Below are 15,266 nucleotides of genomic sequence, written 5' to 3'. Positions count from 1 at the left end.
TACATGTGTTCATACAAATTGTGCCCTTGGTATAGCATACAATCTTCACTACACTACTCTGTTTGTTGAATGAATTTATACATATGAAATAAAAACAATTCCGATTTTTGCTTTGAACAATCGGAGAAGTAAAAATCTAATCAGAAAAAAATGGGTAAAAGAGCTGAGTTCAAGCAAACTGTTCATGGTATTATGTTTAACACAGCAAAGTTACAAAAGCAATAATTAATGGCCATCATGATGGATAAATGAAACAGTTAATTATGCATCTGCACATGTATAAAGAGAGAAAGTATCAAAGTAGGACAACAGAAACGGCAAGAACCGAGAAAATGCAAATTTTGAATTTATTGGCGAGAGCAGGATGTAAATCAACCTTCCAACAAATGACTGAACACAGTGAAGGCAGTATAACATATGAAACCTCACAGAATAGTTGATTTCCTTCAGATATTATTACAGTGTGTTTCTCAAAGCCCCACTGCTGAGATTAAACAAGTGTAAAATGTGTGGGTGTGTTTTGATCTTTTTAGTCTTTAGTGTTTCTTTTTTATCTTTGGGGGACATTGCCTTTTCATACAATGATCTGTCTTGACATTGCAGCAAAAGTGTGTAACAGCATTTATATTATTTGGCTAGAAAAAGATTAATCCTGACATGAACTTAGGTGTTAGATTCATTCTTGACACCCATTAAAACATTTTTGCAGCCAATTCACACCCTGAAGATAGCCAGCATAGTCCATAGGGGCAACTTTGTTGCCCACACCTTGATCACCTGCTGTGTAACGTTTCATTTGTAACCATTCAGTGTCTCTCTCTCTCTCTTCCTCTGAATTGCTTACTGACAGCCAAAGGTATGTTCAAATAAATAGCTTTAAGTGCATCCCACACAGCGCACAACTTAGTATGAGAAAATCCGATTTAAACAAAAATTAAGCACAAAATCCTTAACATAGTACGAAAATCATTTAGTTTCTTGATTAAAAGATTGGAAGGGAAACAGTAGTGAAGCTTAATCTACTAACCAACACTCCAATGATTTGTTGAACACTTGCTGCTGTTGAATGCATGAATCAATAAATATTATATTATAGAAGTGCTGGAATGTTCACATTTTCAGTGAAGAACATTGCATCAGAAGTTGACAACCGTACACACATTTTGAAGATATCCTATATTTTATGTATATATGTTCTTGCAGTCCCAGCATTTCAAGTAGAGTCTCTAATTTCAAATGATCCAAAATAGATGGTGGCAAAAAACAGTGTTTGATGTAAAAAGTATGTTCGTTCTCGATGAGCTCAGCCTTCAGTTCGTACCTGGAGTATCTGGCTTATGTGCATTAGCATTCAAGTCAGCAAAGGAGTCTGCATATTCCCAGCAAATTGCTTGGAACATATTGGCAGTAGCTCTGAAGTCGCTCCTACTCATCACATATTTTATTGTCCTGCTTATGAGTGCAACAGGAAAAAAACTCAATCTGGGTTAAATTCCATGTCAAGTGATTTTCCCATACGTTGTAATCTGATGTTGGTTAATCTAAAACTAGTTAAAAATCTATTGCACATTACTAGAATTAATTGACTCAATATATTACACTAAGAGAACAATACTTGGCAGTAACCTTACACAAAAAATTAATTTTTAAGACTGAGTTAAACTACACTGTCATCCTGTATAATACCAAAATAAATCTTCCCAATCAGTCTCAGTTTATAAGCCTCATGAGGTTTGATTAAAATCTTTGTTGCTAGTTAACAAAACAGACGTTTTTACTTACAACTCTCTATTTCCAGTGTGCAGTTTTGCTCATCTAGTGGATACCTTCTTAGGTCCATCATACAAGCAGCTGTGGTCGTAATTCTGAAAAGTGAAACAGAAGAGAGAGAATAAACTTAATGAGTTATACTGTAGATAGCTCATGAAGTTGAGACAACTGTAAATACATTTCCATAAAGAAGAAAACTGTAAATCTTTGGTGCCCTTTATGGTGAAATACACAAAATTGCAAAAGCATGTAAAAAGCTGCTTTCTAGAACCAAATAAAAACCATTTTCATTAAATGAAATTACCAAACAATCACACAATATTAACTGAGCATGAGCTTGGAGGTTAGAGAGTTTTAGGAAATTGCCTTGCAGCCAGTAAAGACCATATTTAAAAATCTGCTATGTGGTTTCTCAATAAAATTGCAATTTATGCTTATCTGATTTACATGCTGTTAGTTTTCACTCATTCAGCCAAGAGTTGTATTTCAAACAACTTATGATTACCATGTGGTATTCAAATGAATATGTATTTTTAAAAGAAAAACATTACAGGTACATTCTTCTGAGCTCTGGTGGTGGTGGTAGGGACTCCACCAGGGATAAGAGGTTCACAGCTGATCTCTCTGTCCCAGTTTACAGGATAATCCTGTGGGTCCTCTGTTTGCCCCCTTCTGAGATGTGAGCAACAGCAGGGATCAAACTCTGCAGGATTGATGTAAGCCAGAAATATCAGTGATAGTGATTTGGCCTGACAACTGCCTGCTGTAAAAATAAGATGGCTCAAAAACAATATAGGGCTGTGAAGATTATTGTTTAATTGAATTTCCATTTATAATGAGACATTTAGTGATGAGCGATAACATTTGGTTTGTGAATTGTCACTTGTTGCTACATTTTTACACAGTTGTGATAAAATAAGTGATTGATTCTTCTCTACATTTTTTGTTAATCAATTTAAAGCTTTTTTAAATGTTTTATTTAATTACTAACACATTTTTGTTGAATAAACTACAGCCACAATTCAAAAGTACACTGTATCTAGTTACATATTTGTCTTATAACCTAAAGGTTTTAAATGTTTTTTGATAAATATTGTATTGACAAAATCAATTGCTGATCTTGTAAATTTAAAAATAGCAATTGGTCAATAATGAAATTGAACGTAACTTTTTAAGCTTCTTCTTTATAAACAATAACAAATGAATAATATTCTGTTTCATATTACACATGTCTGGGATTTTTGACCCTTCCAGCTGCATGATATAAGAAAGTTGTGTGTTTTGGAAGTTTAAATGGATTTTCTGTTTATTCCCTCTTGTCGCCTGACTTTGTCAGCATTTACCTCCATGCAGTGGATTTGCTGGTAGGAATGGGCTTCAAAGTGTTTGGCTGAGGAGTAATTTGCTGGTTACTTACAGACAACTTTCTGATTTCTGTCTCAAGAGGAAGCCAGTGGTGTAGAACTCAGTACAATAGCTTCAGGCAGAGTTTGGAGAAAACTAACTGAATGTTTGAGTGAAGCATTGTTTCTTGCTGTGAATCTGAGAGTCCCTGGATGGTCAAAATGCCTCCCTACTATCATCTTCCTTTCAAACTTGCTCTTTCAATTAAGTGGCACACAGCAAGATTCCTCCTTTGACACGGTCCTTTATGGCTTGGGAGTAGGTTAAAAAGAATTAGAATCATATCAGCATATTCACAATCCTAGAGTCACATGCAATGAACCAGATTATGGGCAAATATTCAGCTTATGGATGAATCAAACGTATGACTGATAATATGTGACTATATATTTTAGAGGACAAAAAATACATTTGGGCCCCAATACAAGGTATATAACATCAAATATCCCTGTTTTTGAGAAAAGTGGGAATCACTTTAAAATATATTTATAACCATCTTTTTTGTGTTTTGTTGTTGTTTATTTTTTAACTTGATATTTTGTCTTTTAGTTTTTATACTTGCTGTAACATCAATTGACCATTTGGAACATGAATAAATATGAATCTGATTCTGAATTCTTAGTTGGTTATAATGCTACAAAAATGTTGAAAATGCTGTTCAGTTTTAACAAAATGGTAAAAATTTTAATCTTATACTCTTTTAGAGAATTTCCTTTTAGTGTTGATATATCCACATTAAACTTAAGTCTAAAGATATGTTTCAACTTTGATGCACTAAAAGTTTTTACATCTGCTTGAGAACATAAACCACTTAAGACCTAAATTATTTGTTTGAATAAAACTAATATGTTTACTCCCTGATTTACCACAAGTATCTGTAGGAGATACCAGTGATTTCAATTCTGTTATGGTTAAAGTCCACAAAAAATATGAAGTGTGGATGAGTTTAAACTGATATAACTTAATTACATTGTAGAATTTCAACCACTTTAAAACATTTAACACTCTACAAACCAAAAAACTTTATCCAAACGTACATGGTAAAGAAATTAGTCCCGCTTCCCTACTAGTATTACTTTCTGGGGCAATCTTTTTTTACTTCTTTTTTTCTCTTTTATAATCTTTGTAGGTGTAGCGGAAATGGAGAGAATAATATTGGTCCCAGAAGACTACCTTGGTGCCTGGAAAAGGTTCCTGCAGGTGAAACACTTATAAAGTAATTCATATTTTAAACTAAAAGGTGCAATCCAAATCCATTTAGTTCTTTGGTTTAACCCTATGTAAATCTTTGGAGCTGCTGTCAATCATAGTTAGTGGCTAACATTTAGTCAAATGCTGTTAGCTATGATTGTTGTTTAACTTTTCTACTGAGTACAAAAATATGTATATAAACTTACTAAATAGTTTTAAATTGAATGTATGATAGTTAGATTGTCAAATAGGTAAGTAATAATATTACCAGTAATGTTATCAGTGTGTGATATTATCTTAACTATGCAGATTCATGACTTGGTTAAAGAAGCTAAAGAAAAGAGCAAATCAGAAAGTGCAACACTTTGAAAGAGACTGTGAAATTGCTTTCCCTTTTTTTCTGTATACTGAAATGTTCTTTTCATAGATGACATTTACTGTGTAGGATCTGAAGACTTCATTACCATGGCAATTCCATTCAAAAACACACTATTTGCCGACTACCAGTGATGCATCATTTGATATTTAAGGTAATGACAGCATTCAGAGCGCAGTCAGCCCCCACTGCCAGCTGCTTCCCACCCACAGCCTATCATGAAAACATAAGGGTGGTGGATCTTAGGGAAAATATTGCTGTTTGACATTTTTACTGCAAAAGGCTAATTAGTTGATCTCTGATTATTGCATTTTTAAATCCTTAATAGTCAATAAAGCTGTGGAATTTAGATGTCTTGCTGTTGCCTCTGCATGTTCCCCCGTTTTGCCATGATAAACAGCTCAGCAAGTGACTTTATGTAATCCTATACCCAATATGTTTATTCAGGAAAAACATCATGTTCAGAAACACAAGTCATACACTTTGTAACACACACATGCAGACTAACACCAGGTTGGACCTCTTTTTGTTTTCAGAACTATTTTCCTTGTGGGGATGCTGCTAATACAGATTGAATGATTTTAATCGTTTAATAAAAGCCCTACAAACATGTTAGTTCCCATTTAGAATTCTGAATTTCCTTGGTGTGTTAATTATGAATCCTGGTATTTATGTATTTTTGATGCATAACAGTTGACAAGGTGTCACTGAATTTTATCAACTTGGATGAGATTTAACCTTCGTTCCAAAATTTCTAAATAAATCTAACTTGTCCAGTGAGATTTATAGCCTACATGTTTTTTCCTCTTCATGTCACGTGTTTTTGACTACTGCCACTTATACTTCGGAATGACTTTTAGAAAAGCACTGTCACTTTTGTCTTAGTAGCCCATGTTTTATGCACAGTTTTCATACTTAACTTCTTCACTTTTAAATCTTGTGACTGTGTCCTTGGCTTCCTTGCAGTAATGTTCTTTCCTTTGTTTTTTTTTAACATCTTTCTAACTTTCAGACATTGGAATTAATATAACCACTGTGAGCTACAAGTTAGAATATAACTGGATAGGAAGAGTTATAAAAATGATTCAATATGCCCTTTAATGCCACAGTCTTCCACTGCTGCTATCATCCATCTCTTTTAACAACTTTTAATGAAAGCTGAAAAGAGAGAAGGGATTCCTTACCGCTGTGGTTACGCATTTCCTCACATTTAGAGAAAATATACCACAATACAACATGTCATATTAAGTGACAGTGCTTCCAGCTTGAGGAACTGAAAAAAAGTTGAAAGTCAAACCTCTGAAAACAGAAATGGTTTGAAAACTTTAACTTCAACCAATAATGAAGAAAGGGATTGTTACTTTGCACTCTGGGCTACATGCAAACTCATTTAACAGTTTAAATCAAAGCTGTTTACTGGAACAGATAGTTTTATTATTTTAACCGTTGTAGTGTAAAGGGACTTAAGAAAAAAAAAATCTGCAAGCCAATTACAGTATGCTGAAAATAACAAAGATGGAGCGTGAGTACAGAACTAAGATGAGATGAAGACCAGATGGAGCAAATGACAACTTAAAAAAATGCTATTATGCCTTTAAATGTTCAACCACAGAGGTAGTCGGAATGGCTCTTTTTAAAATTAAGTTCATTCACCATATACACAATCTTTGAATAAACTATTCATCATTCAGCCATGGTGCATCACTCATCAACTATCAGCCAATCAGAGGAGACGGTGGTGTCTTATTCAGCCATTGTAGCTACAAGCTTCTTTACCTGAATACTATGTACTACGTATTCAACATTTTAGGTGTAGTCATCAATTTTACAGAAGAGCTATGGATTCAATTCATTTGAATGATGCACATCTTTTTAATGAACTGTCTTGCTGTGAGAGCTCTGGTTCAAGATCCCCCCGGACCCCCATCAAAACACTACCAACTATGAAGAAGACTACTTCCTGTCATCTTAATGGTTTCCATTACAGTTCTATGAAATACATCTATGTTGATGTAACCTCACTAGGATGAGGTGCACTAGGATGCACCTCATCCTAGTGCAAGAACTTTCATTTCCAAAATTGAGTTATTTTGAAATCGGTGTGTTTCCATGAAGCAAATTTATTTTCATAATTTCAAATTGTTCAATTCTATAGTTAATGGAAATACAGCTGGTGTTTCCTCACCAGGGCCCTCTCTGGAGCCAGACCAGGACATGGGGCCCGCTGGCAAGCATCTCATGGACGTCCTTTTACCCATGGAGCCCAGCCAAGCACAGCCCAAAGAGAAAACCCGAGTGATTGATCCAAACACTAATCAGTGAAATTGTTTTTCCTAAAATGTCTGTCTTTAACATCTTCTCAATCTTGGATGTCTTTAAAAAGGGGCAACAAGGTGAGAAACAGCACTGCCTAATGCCATGCTACATACAGGTGGAGAAAACTTCAGTTGCACCTACATTTTCTTTCTTATCTCTTCAAAAGAATTTATATTTTAGGTTTTAGACTGTAACTTTAAAAAGTAGTCTCCACTATAAAACATCTTGTTAAATAAAACAAAAAAAAAACCTAGTCATTGCAAGAAAACAGAATCAACACACTTTAAAATATGCATAATTAAGCTGCATTGTAACAATGACTACAATAAAAGCATCTACAGTATATTTGCTGAATTGATTTGGAAAAATCGTTTCAAAGTGCCAGAACTGAGCAGATGATTAGCCTACAAACTGGTCAGCGAGATGCTAATTCCTGGTGTACATTAAAACAAAGAAGTTTTTCAATTTGAAATTTAAGGTCCTTTAAGTCTTTGCAAAACCCCTAATCTAACATAAAAGTCATTTATTACGCATATCTCTGCTGCACCCAGAAGTTACAGTATATTGTATTTCCATAATTCGCCTCTGAGTGTAGATTTACTGCTATAGTGAAGGTGAAAAATTCATTTGGTTTAAAGTTTATGTTCTAACTTACTGAAAGCACCCATCATTATTTACTTTATTTGTGCTTTAAAGACGAACATGAAATCCAACCCAGACGTCTTGTAATGTAGTTGTAAATACTACTTCAAGAGATTAAAATCTGACCTGAGGCCGTACAATACGGTGCCATCCGGATGCAGTCGGATCATTCGATTTTTCACTGTGACACCATGAACAAACGACTTCTTGTCATTGAGGAAGTAGGTGTCGGGGACCCAGAGCTGGTCAGCCACCCGGTTATCTAAGGTCAGATTGAGGGAGATCTCTGAGTAGGACAGCCGCTTGTCTCGCCAGGCCTGCTGGAAGTACATTGTCAATGTGTAGTCCTGTGAGTGCAAAGGAGGACAGAGAAACAGAAAAAAAACAATAGAGATAAGATGTCAAACTGGCAAAGACGTACAAAAGAGATGAGCAAGAGAGGAAACGGTTATTTCACAAAGCAAGCATTTTACAAAAATGTGCTGTTCTGCTTTTTTCCTGGCAAGAACTAAGTTTAGATAAGACTAGATTTTAATGTTGAATGAAATTCAGACTCAAGCAAATGGAGGAGGAGCAGCTGTTCTGGGCAAAGAAGGACCCAGTACACAACAGAAACGTCAGTGAGAAGCACCAATGGTCTGGATTGCACCAACTGTGCTTCTTATATACAATGAGATAAAAGTTTCTATTTGCCATGTTGTTTAAAAACATCTGGGTCAAAAATGTACAGTACAGCCACAAAAAAGAAAGTACAAGACTTTCCTACAGCTTCCCTGTGGTTTAACGTTTATGGGATTGTGTATGTGATAAATTGACAGATCTGACAAAACATTGTGACCACCTAATTATTAGTGGGTTGGTCCCACTTTTGATGCCAGGACATCTCTGATCCACTGAGATATGAACTTTAGATTCCTGAAGATGATCCATGTTTTCTAGCATCAGAAAAGGAACAATGGAAGAAGAAATGACAATAAAATCATTGCTCCAGCACACTGGTCAGAAGGATATCGGTTCTGTTGATTTGACCAGTTGTGCATGTTCTCATTTTTCTAGCTATATGTGAACATCCTGATTGGTATTCCCCTAACAGGAAGAGCAGCAGTTTCTCATGCTTACAAGGTCAAACTATTTAGTTAGAGTTGTTGATTCCTCTTCTGCTCCCAGTTGCAAATTACAGGCAGATTTTCTTTGCAGCAACATCAAAAGGTGTTCACTGTAGGAACTACAGTAAATAATGTGAGCCTCAGGCAAATGTATGAATTTCAAAGGGATGTTTTAGATATCAGAATTCTCTCAAGATATGTAACACTAAAGTATTATAAGTTTTATGTGACTGCTTGCAAACACAACCAGTTATTCTTGTACTACTTCCAAACACCAAAATATGTATTTAAACGGTAGCTTATGCATGATGGGCATTGTTAGAAAGTGATCCCTGAATAAAACCTTGGGCTGGCTCCGGGGTGCACTGTCTCAACTGTGAAATACTCTGTTTACATTTTATTTACTTTTACAGTAAATTAGTCAATTCTGGCAAACCTTTATCACCAAATACTGAAATTAAGAACCAAGAACAATAGTTATATAATGAATAATAAAGATCTTCATGAATTGTGGACAGAATATGAACTTGAAAAAAAAAGTTGAGATTAAAACTTTGTGAGCGACTTTGTTTTGTGCAAAGCTTCTACAGTCAGACTTTTGTCAGATTCTTAATATATGACTTTCCATTTATTGATTAAGCTATTCTCATTGAAAATCACAATTAGAGAAGCACAAAGTGCCACTTAGACATCTTTGTTGTTGTTGTGTCTCAAATTAAGGTTGTATAAACCACATAAGATTAAAGTAATGGGCAGTTGGATAGAAAGCATTAACATCCTTGCAGTCAAGTATCTGTTTGCTCTGTTAATATCCAGCAATTTTATAAAACATCTTATATTTTAACACATATTCTCAATTCTTGTGCATATAAGCTTTCTGTCACACACAAGCATACAGTCATACTGAACCCTGTACTGTAAGTTAATAATTTATAAACAAATAGAAGCAGTTTAACAGATTACAAAATAATTCTTTGATAGTCAATCTAGGACATGGCAAAAACAAACCCAGGAGTGAGAATCTCCTGAAACCGAATTCAGCAAGAAGCCTACAGATCATCCATAAAAACTAGGTTAAATAAAATAGCTGTTTCAGGGAACTTTTCGTCATGACAGGCTCATCCACTTCCCCACAAAGGGGCTGAACATGCATTTTTGAAAACACCCATTGGCTATGGATCTGACATCCAACAGCACCTTGGGAACTGTAAGCTGGGATGTTGATTAGGGCGAGTCAGGGAAATGGGAGCAGCCTTCCTCATGTTTGACTTAAATAGGTTCTGTCATGTTATTGTTATTTGTAGCATATTTTGCTACTGGTGCTGACAGCCATGTTTGAGAACAGAGTTTTATTTAAAGACATAACCATAATTGGTCTAGGAAGAAAATCCTGATCTGAGCAGAGCAGAGTTAAAACTCAGCATGGTGCTATTCAATTATTTACATTGGAGGGCATTTGTGAAATATATTTAAGAAAGAAACAGATTAAAGAGAAAAAGAGGGGCACTATATACAGAAATAATTTGTTCCAACCCAAAGGCAAAATGCATCAAATGTAGGAAGGTTGAAGATAACTGAATAACATCTTTACTGTAATTTGTTTTTAACTTTGAAGAAAGTTTGCATCAATTGCAAATTGATGTTTGCAATTTAGGTTGCACAAGCACATCTCTGACTGCATGTGCTGCCTGCGCTACTCTTTGGTCCCAGGTTGGTGATTATGTAACAGCTCACACTCTACTTTCCAGCATGCTGAGCACCACAGCGTGTGCAGCGAAGATATGCTTGTTGCCATGCCATCCTCTAAAACTACCTACTTTACAGTCATTAAAACATATCGCCAGTCTTTAGCACTTACTTTGACGTGCGAAACTGTAGAAATGCCTCTCTTACATATGCATAATGAAGCTTTTATGTCAGGCTATCAGTACAGAATCAAGAAATGAGACATACACAGTCAACTAAACGCAACACATTATATCTGCACTGTGGATAGTGTGCCAGCATTGAGATTTTACTTTGAACATCCAGCTCCTGTGTCTTTAGTGTTTCCTCTCTGTAGGAAACTGGAAAAAAATGAGGCTCCACATCTAAAACAAAACTGCAATGGGGGGTTGTCATAAAAACTGTCATAATGAGCATCAGTACATAAACTATGGAGATGTAAAAAGAGATCGTAGAGAGAAACGGAAAGAGACAGTGATTATGAAATAAAGATGTTGAATTTATGAAAGCAGCTCCCCAGCTACAAAGGAAGACAACGTGCCATCAGGACTCTTACAGAATTCATTATCAAAATTTAATAATGCCCAGTTCCCATTGCCTGCAGAGGTAATAGGTTTCCTAATTAAGATGGCTTCTAACCAAACTGTTTATAATTAAACTTGTTAAATGTAACCAATTTTATTTTATTGTATGGACTATCTTATGCCAATGGGCTCAGAAACCATAGTAAGTGAAGGCGTAAGTGGAACAACTAAATGTGTAATTCTTTGACAGTCTAATTTCAGATCCATGTTTTAATGCGAACCACTTGGAAGTATGCCACAGGGAGTTTTTTTTGTTTGTTTGTTTGTTTTACTTACCTCACTTTATTAAAAACACATGCAGGTCCAAAAGAAAGAAGAGGAAAATACTATCATTTTACATAAAAGTCACGAAGCAATGGGCCTTATTAGAACAGAACATATTCAAATATAACCTTACTCAGTTTAATTAAGTTTACTGAGTTTATTTTTCTGATTGTGCTCTGTAGGAGTGCAGTGGGAAGAGTGGGTGTCATGCAATGGGAAGGTTGTAAGTTTAATTCCAGTGCTTCAAAGGTTAACCTGCATTTGATATTTGACATTCTGTGAACCTTGGTTGCAATGAGTGGTTGTTTGAGCTACTTTTGCCTTATCATTTTAAACAAGTCTGACCTCTGAAATCAACAAGGATTTTTCTTTTGTATTCAATACACCTGCCACCCACAGAAAATTACATCCAAAACTTTTTACAATCATAATGTTACACTGCTATGATTACTGTAACATATCAGCAAAAAGAAAACCACCAACAACTGATAAAGATCAGCAATGAAAGGATAATGGAGTAGAGATGGCAGTGCAAGTCATTTAAAATTACTCTGCCAAAAGATGTGTAACAGTGGAGCTAAAGTCCACTTGAACTACAGAGCCTGATTTCTGAGATGCTCTTCAGATACAGATGCAGGTGGACCAGAATTTAGATCCACTGCTAGTATAAAACTTTGGCTCATTTTCAGTGCAGCACTAGGAAGATCTAAGAGCATTTTCTGAGCACGTATTAGATTAGGAATCAGAATGCTTTCAATTTTGAATGAAGGCTTGAGGTCATAATGACCAGCACTGGAAACAAATCATTTCCAGTGGCATGTGGTAATGTTCATAAGTCTCCCAGGACAGGATGTACAAATCCCTAATCCAAAATATGAGCTAATATTGCATTTATCAGATAGATATTATGTACTATATCTAAAGCTTTTTAACATGTTCTAATCAATCCCGTACAATTGAAAAATATAATAGCAACCAGATCAAATTATATTTTTCAAAATTGGAAACTTTTCTTTGGTTGACCTTTCTTTTTTCTGATTCATTTGAAAATTGTGTATCTTACCTTTATTTTCATATAAGTGCATGGACCTATCGTTCCCTAAAAATCTGTCATTGTGAATAAAAATTAAAAAAGAAAAAGTGACTAAAAGTGGACATCATGGTTATACATCCTTACATTTCTCCTTAAATCTTGTTTTGTGTGACAGATGTGGGAAAGTATGGCAAGTTTGCTTAAAGGGATGGAAGGCGCAGAGGCTTAGCTGGGGGTATATGAAAGACATTTCAGAGCTCAGTGGAGCAGTGATGCAAATTGCTTTTATTCTCTGGTTGTGATTTCAGAACCAGCAGTGACCTTCCTGTGCACACCCTCTTCTTTCTCTTTCCTAATTCTGTTCTGTGCTCTGGCTATATTTTTTTTTTCTTTTCCAGTTGTTTTTCTCCACTAGATTTTGTTTCTGTTCTTTGAATATAGGTGTAAAAATGCAGAACAAAGATTAAAAACACAACAACACAAGATACAAAACACACAAAACTAAGTAAGCAAGAAAAGAAGATATAATAAACAGAAAAATGACATGAAGGTGAGGAAACAATCAGATAGTGACACTTGGAATTAAAAGATACATTTATTCAATTTTCTAAAAACCTACAACATCAATGGCAAACAAATAAATACAAAAATCAAATGATTAGTTTTGAAATGCAAAATGGTGGAACATAAATCAGAATATGATTTTCTCTACACTAAAACAGTCCATAAATTGTGAAAGCAAAAGAAGAAAATTCAAATAAAATTTTAATCAAAATATCTTTAGGCTGTGTGGAAACTTAATCTACAGATACGTTTAAGCAAAATCTGATTATTGCATAAAAAGCAATATTTCTTGCCAGTCATCTCAGGAAGCGAAGTACTCATTTCATACAGATATATAACACAAAGAGTAAAATATTTCAAGCTTTTATTTTTTTGCAAGTTTGATGATTATGGATTATAGATATAAAATAAATAAGTGGATGAAAAATATTTTTTATGACAGCTTACTTTTTACAGTAATGACAGGGTATTTTGATGTAAGTGGCCATTGAAGTTCTTGACTTTCAATCATTAACCTGTTCTCTACACCCAGGTAATCATGTTCCTGGTTATGAGGAGGGGAGGGTGGGGGGGGGAGCTGCTTCCTTTATCAGTGGTCAGAGGGCAAGAATTGGAGTGAACTCTGCACAGATTCCACAGTCCAAGGCTGCCACAGAGAAACTTTAGACATGTAACGTTCACACAAACAACCACATCGAAGGTTCACCAGTCTCCAATTACCCAAGCATCTTTGAGTTTGGACTGTGTATTGAAACCTAGAGAAAAATGTAGACAGAGGAAACCCCTGCAAACTAAACACAAAGTTTTAGTTTGCAGGCTAGTTTATCCCACCTCAGGCAAGATCTGAGCTAGGACACATTTAATTTCAATTTTGGTCAGCAATAGAAAAGTGTTGGCTTCCTATGTGTGCCTTGAAATTAAGGTCCTAAGTGGATATTACTTTGGCCAAAGCTTTTAGACTACATATGTTATTTATATTTTTCCTCTGAAAGCTATTTCCTTAGTTTATGGCTTGTTCAAAACAAGATAATGTATTTCAGCACAAAAAAAAAAAAGCATGAACTCGTTTGTTTACTTGTACTTTGTCTAACCTCTTTTTCCATTACATGGATGCTGTCATGCTTTTTCAGTCTCCCTTCCATCTTTCAGTACACATCCCATTTTCCCTCCATAATCTTTTATCATTTACTTGGGCCTGGACATGGCTTTCAAGAGAACTCACTGAAGGTGAATCAAATTTAGAAAACAACCCTCTCCCCCTTCCCTATCCTTTAGTTCTCCCAAAGTAGAAGTTCACAGCTTTGCCAGTTGGCAGTCATGCAGCTAAACTGACTACATAGAATTTATTAGAGTTGATTGGAGCATCTGCAGGCTTTTTCAGTCTCTGGAGATGAGTTGAGTGGAGTGGCAATTCAGATCGGTAGGTCATGGACTCATGGTGGTGGGGGGCTACACAGCAGAGCAGAAGGTAGATTATTAGGGTACATTTGAATTGGACTGGAAGACAGGGGAGAGCTTGCAGGAATTTTCAATTCCAGCTGTCTTTCCTGTGAAATGGAAGGTTACAGAAATGAGGGCTAAAAATTGAATAGGTTTTAGGAGGAGTATGTCCCGATTCCTGCTTCTGATGGAATTAATTGTGTGTTTTAGTGTAGAGGTGGATGAGAGGAGTAGATTAATGACTTTTTTGGCTTTTGGGAAACTGCACTTGAACCTTTTCAGATTTTGTCACATTCAAACCACAAACTTCATACGATTTTGTGATTTTATGGGAAACCAGCACCCACAGTTTGGATGGATAGTATGTTCACTGTGATGCAGAATTAGTTTTACATTGAATATATTAGACATTACATTCAACAACAGCTTTGTCAGTGAAGCTCTTCCATAAAAAGTAAATTTGTTGACTCCACGTCCTTTTCCTTCTTCCACAGTTCTTGTGGGTCTCTTGGCTGCAAATCTTCTCTTTGCAAAGTCAGTTTGTTTAGGTGGACAGCAGCATATTGGTAGGTCTACAGTGTCGGTTTCCACTTTCAGATAAAAGTATTTAAAGATTGTGACATTGTTTTATAACCAAACTCACATTAAACTTCTACACACCCTCAACTTTACCCTCCATGCATGTTGCTTGGTTTTCATAAGACTCAGCATGCAGAATGTGTATCTAAGAAACCACTGAGGCTTTCACAGAGCAGCTGTAAAATGAGTGAGATTAAACACAGAAAATTACAATTCTTAACGAAGTGACTTTTGAAGGCAATTAATAGTGCTGTTTTTTTTTATCTGAGTAA

The 15,266-nt window shown here is 35.5% G+C and overlaps 1 protein-coding gene across 1 annotated transcript in view; it reads right to left on the bottom strand.

Annotated features, from left to right (window-relative positions):
* The window catches only part of gabrb2b (gamma-aminobutyric acid type A receptor subunit beta2b), a 41,979-nt gene that overhangs the window by 12,225 nt on the left and 14,488 nt on the right, over positions 1-15,266 (bottom strand). Inside the window, exons 4-5 of the mRNA XM_032576548.1 lie at positions 7,826-8,046; positions 1,783-1,865 (exon numbers count right to left, since the gene is read on the bottom strand). Of these exons, the coding sequence (XP_032432439.1) occupies positions 1,783-1,865; positions 7,826-8,046 (304 nt within the window). The remainder of the gene's footprint in view (positions 1-1,782; positions 1,866-7,825; positions 8,047-15,266) is intronic.

This window comes from Xiphophorus hellerii, chromosome 11 (assembly GCF_003331165.1).
Source record: "Xiphophorus hellerii strain 12219 chromosome 11, Xiphophorus_hellerii-4.1, whole genome shotgun sequence".
NCBI classification, from domain to species: Eukaryota; Metazoa; Chordata; class Actinopteri; order Cyprinodontiformes; family Poeciliidae; genus Xiphophorus; species Xiphophorus hellerii.
The sequence above is the reverse complement of the archived record's forward strand: the minus strand, read 5'-3'. Positions and strand labels throughout refer to the sequence as shown.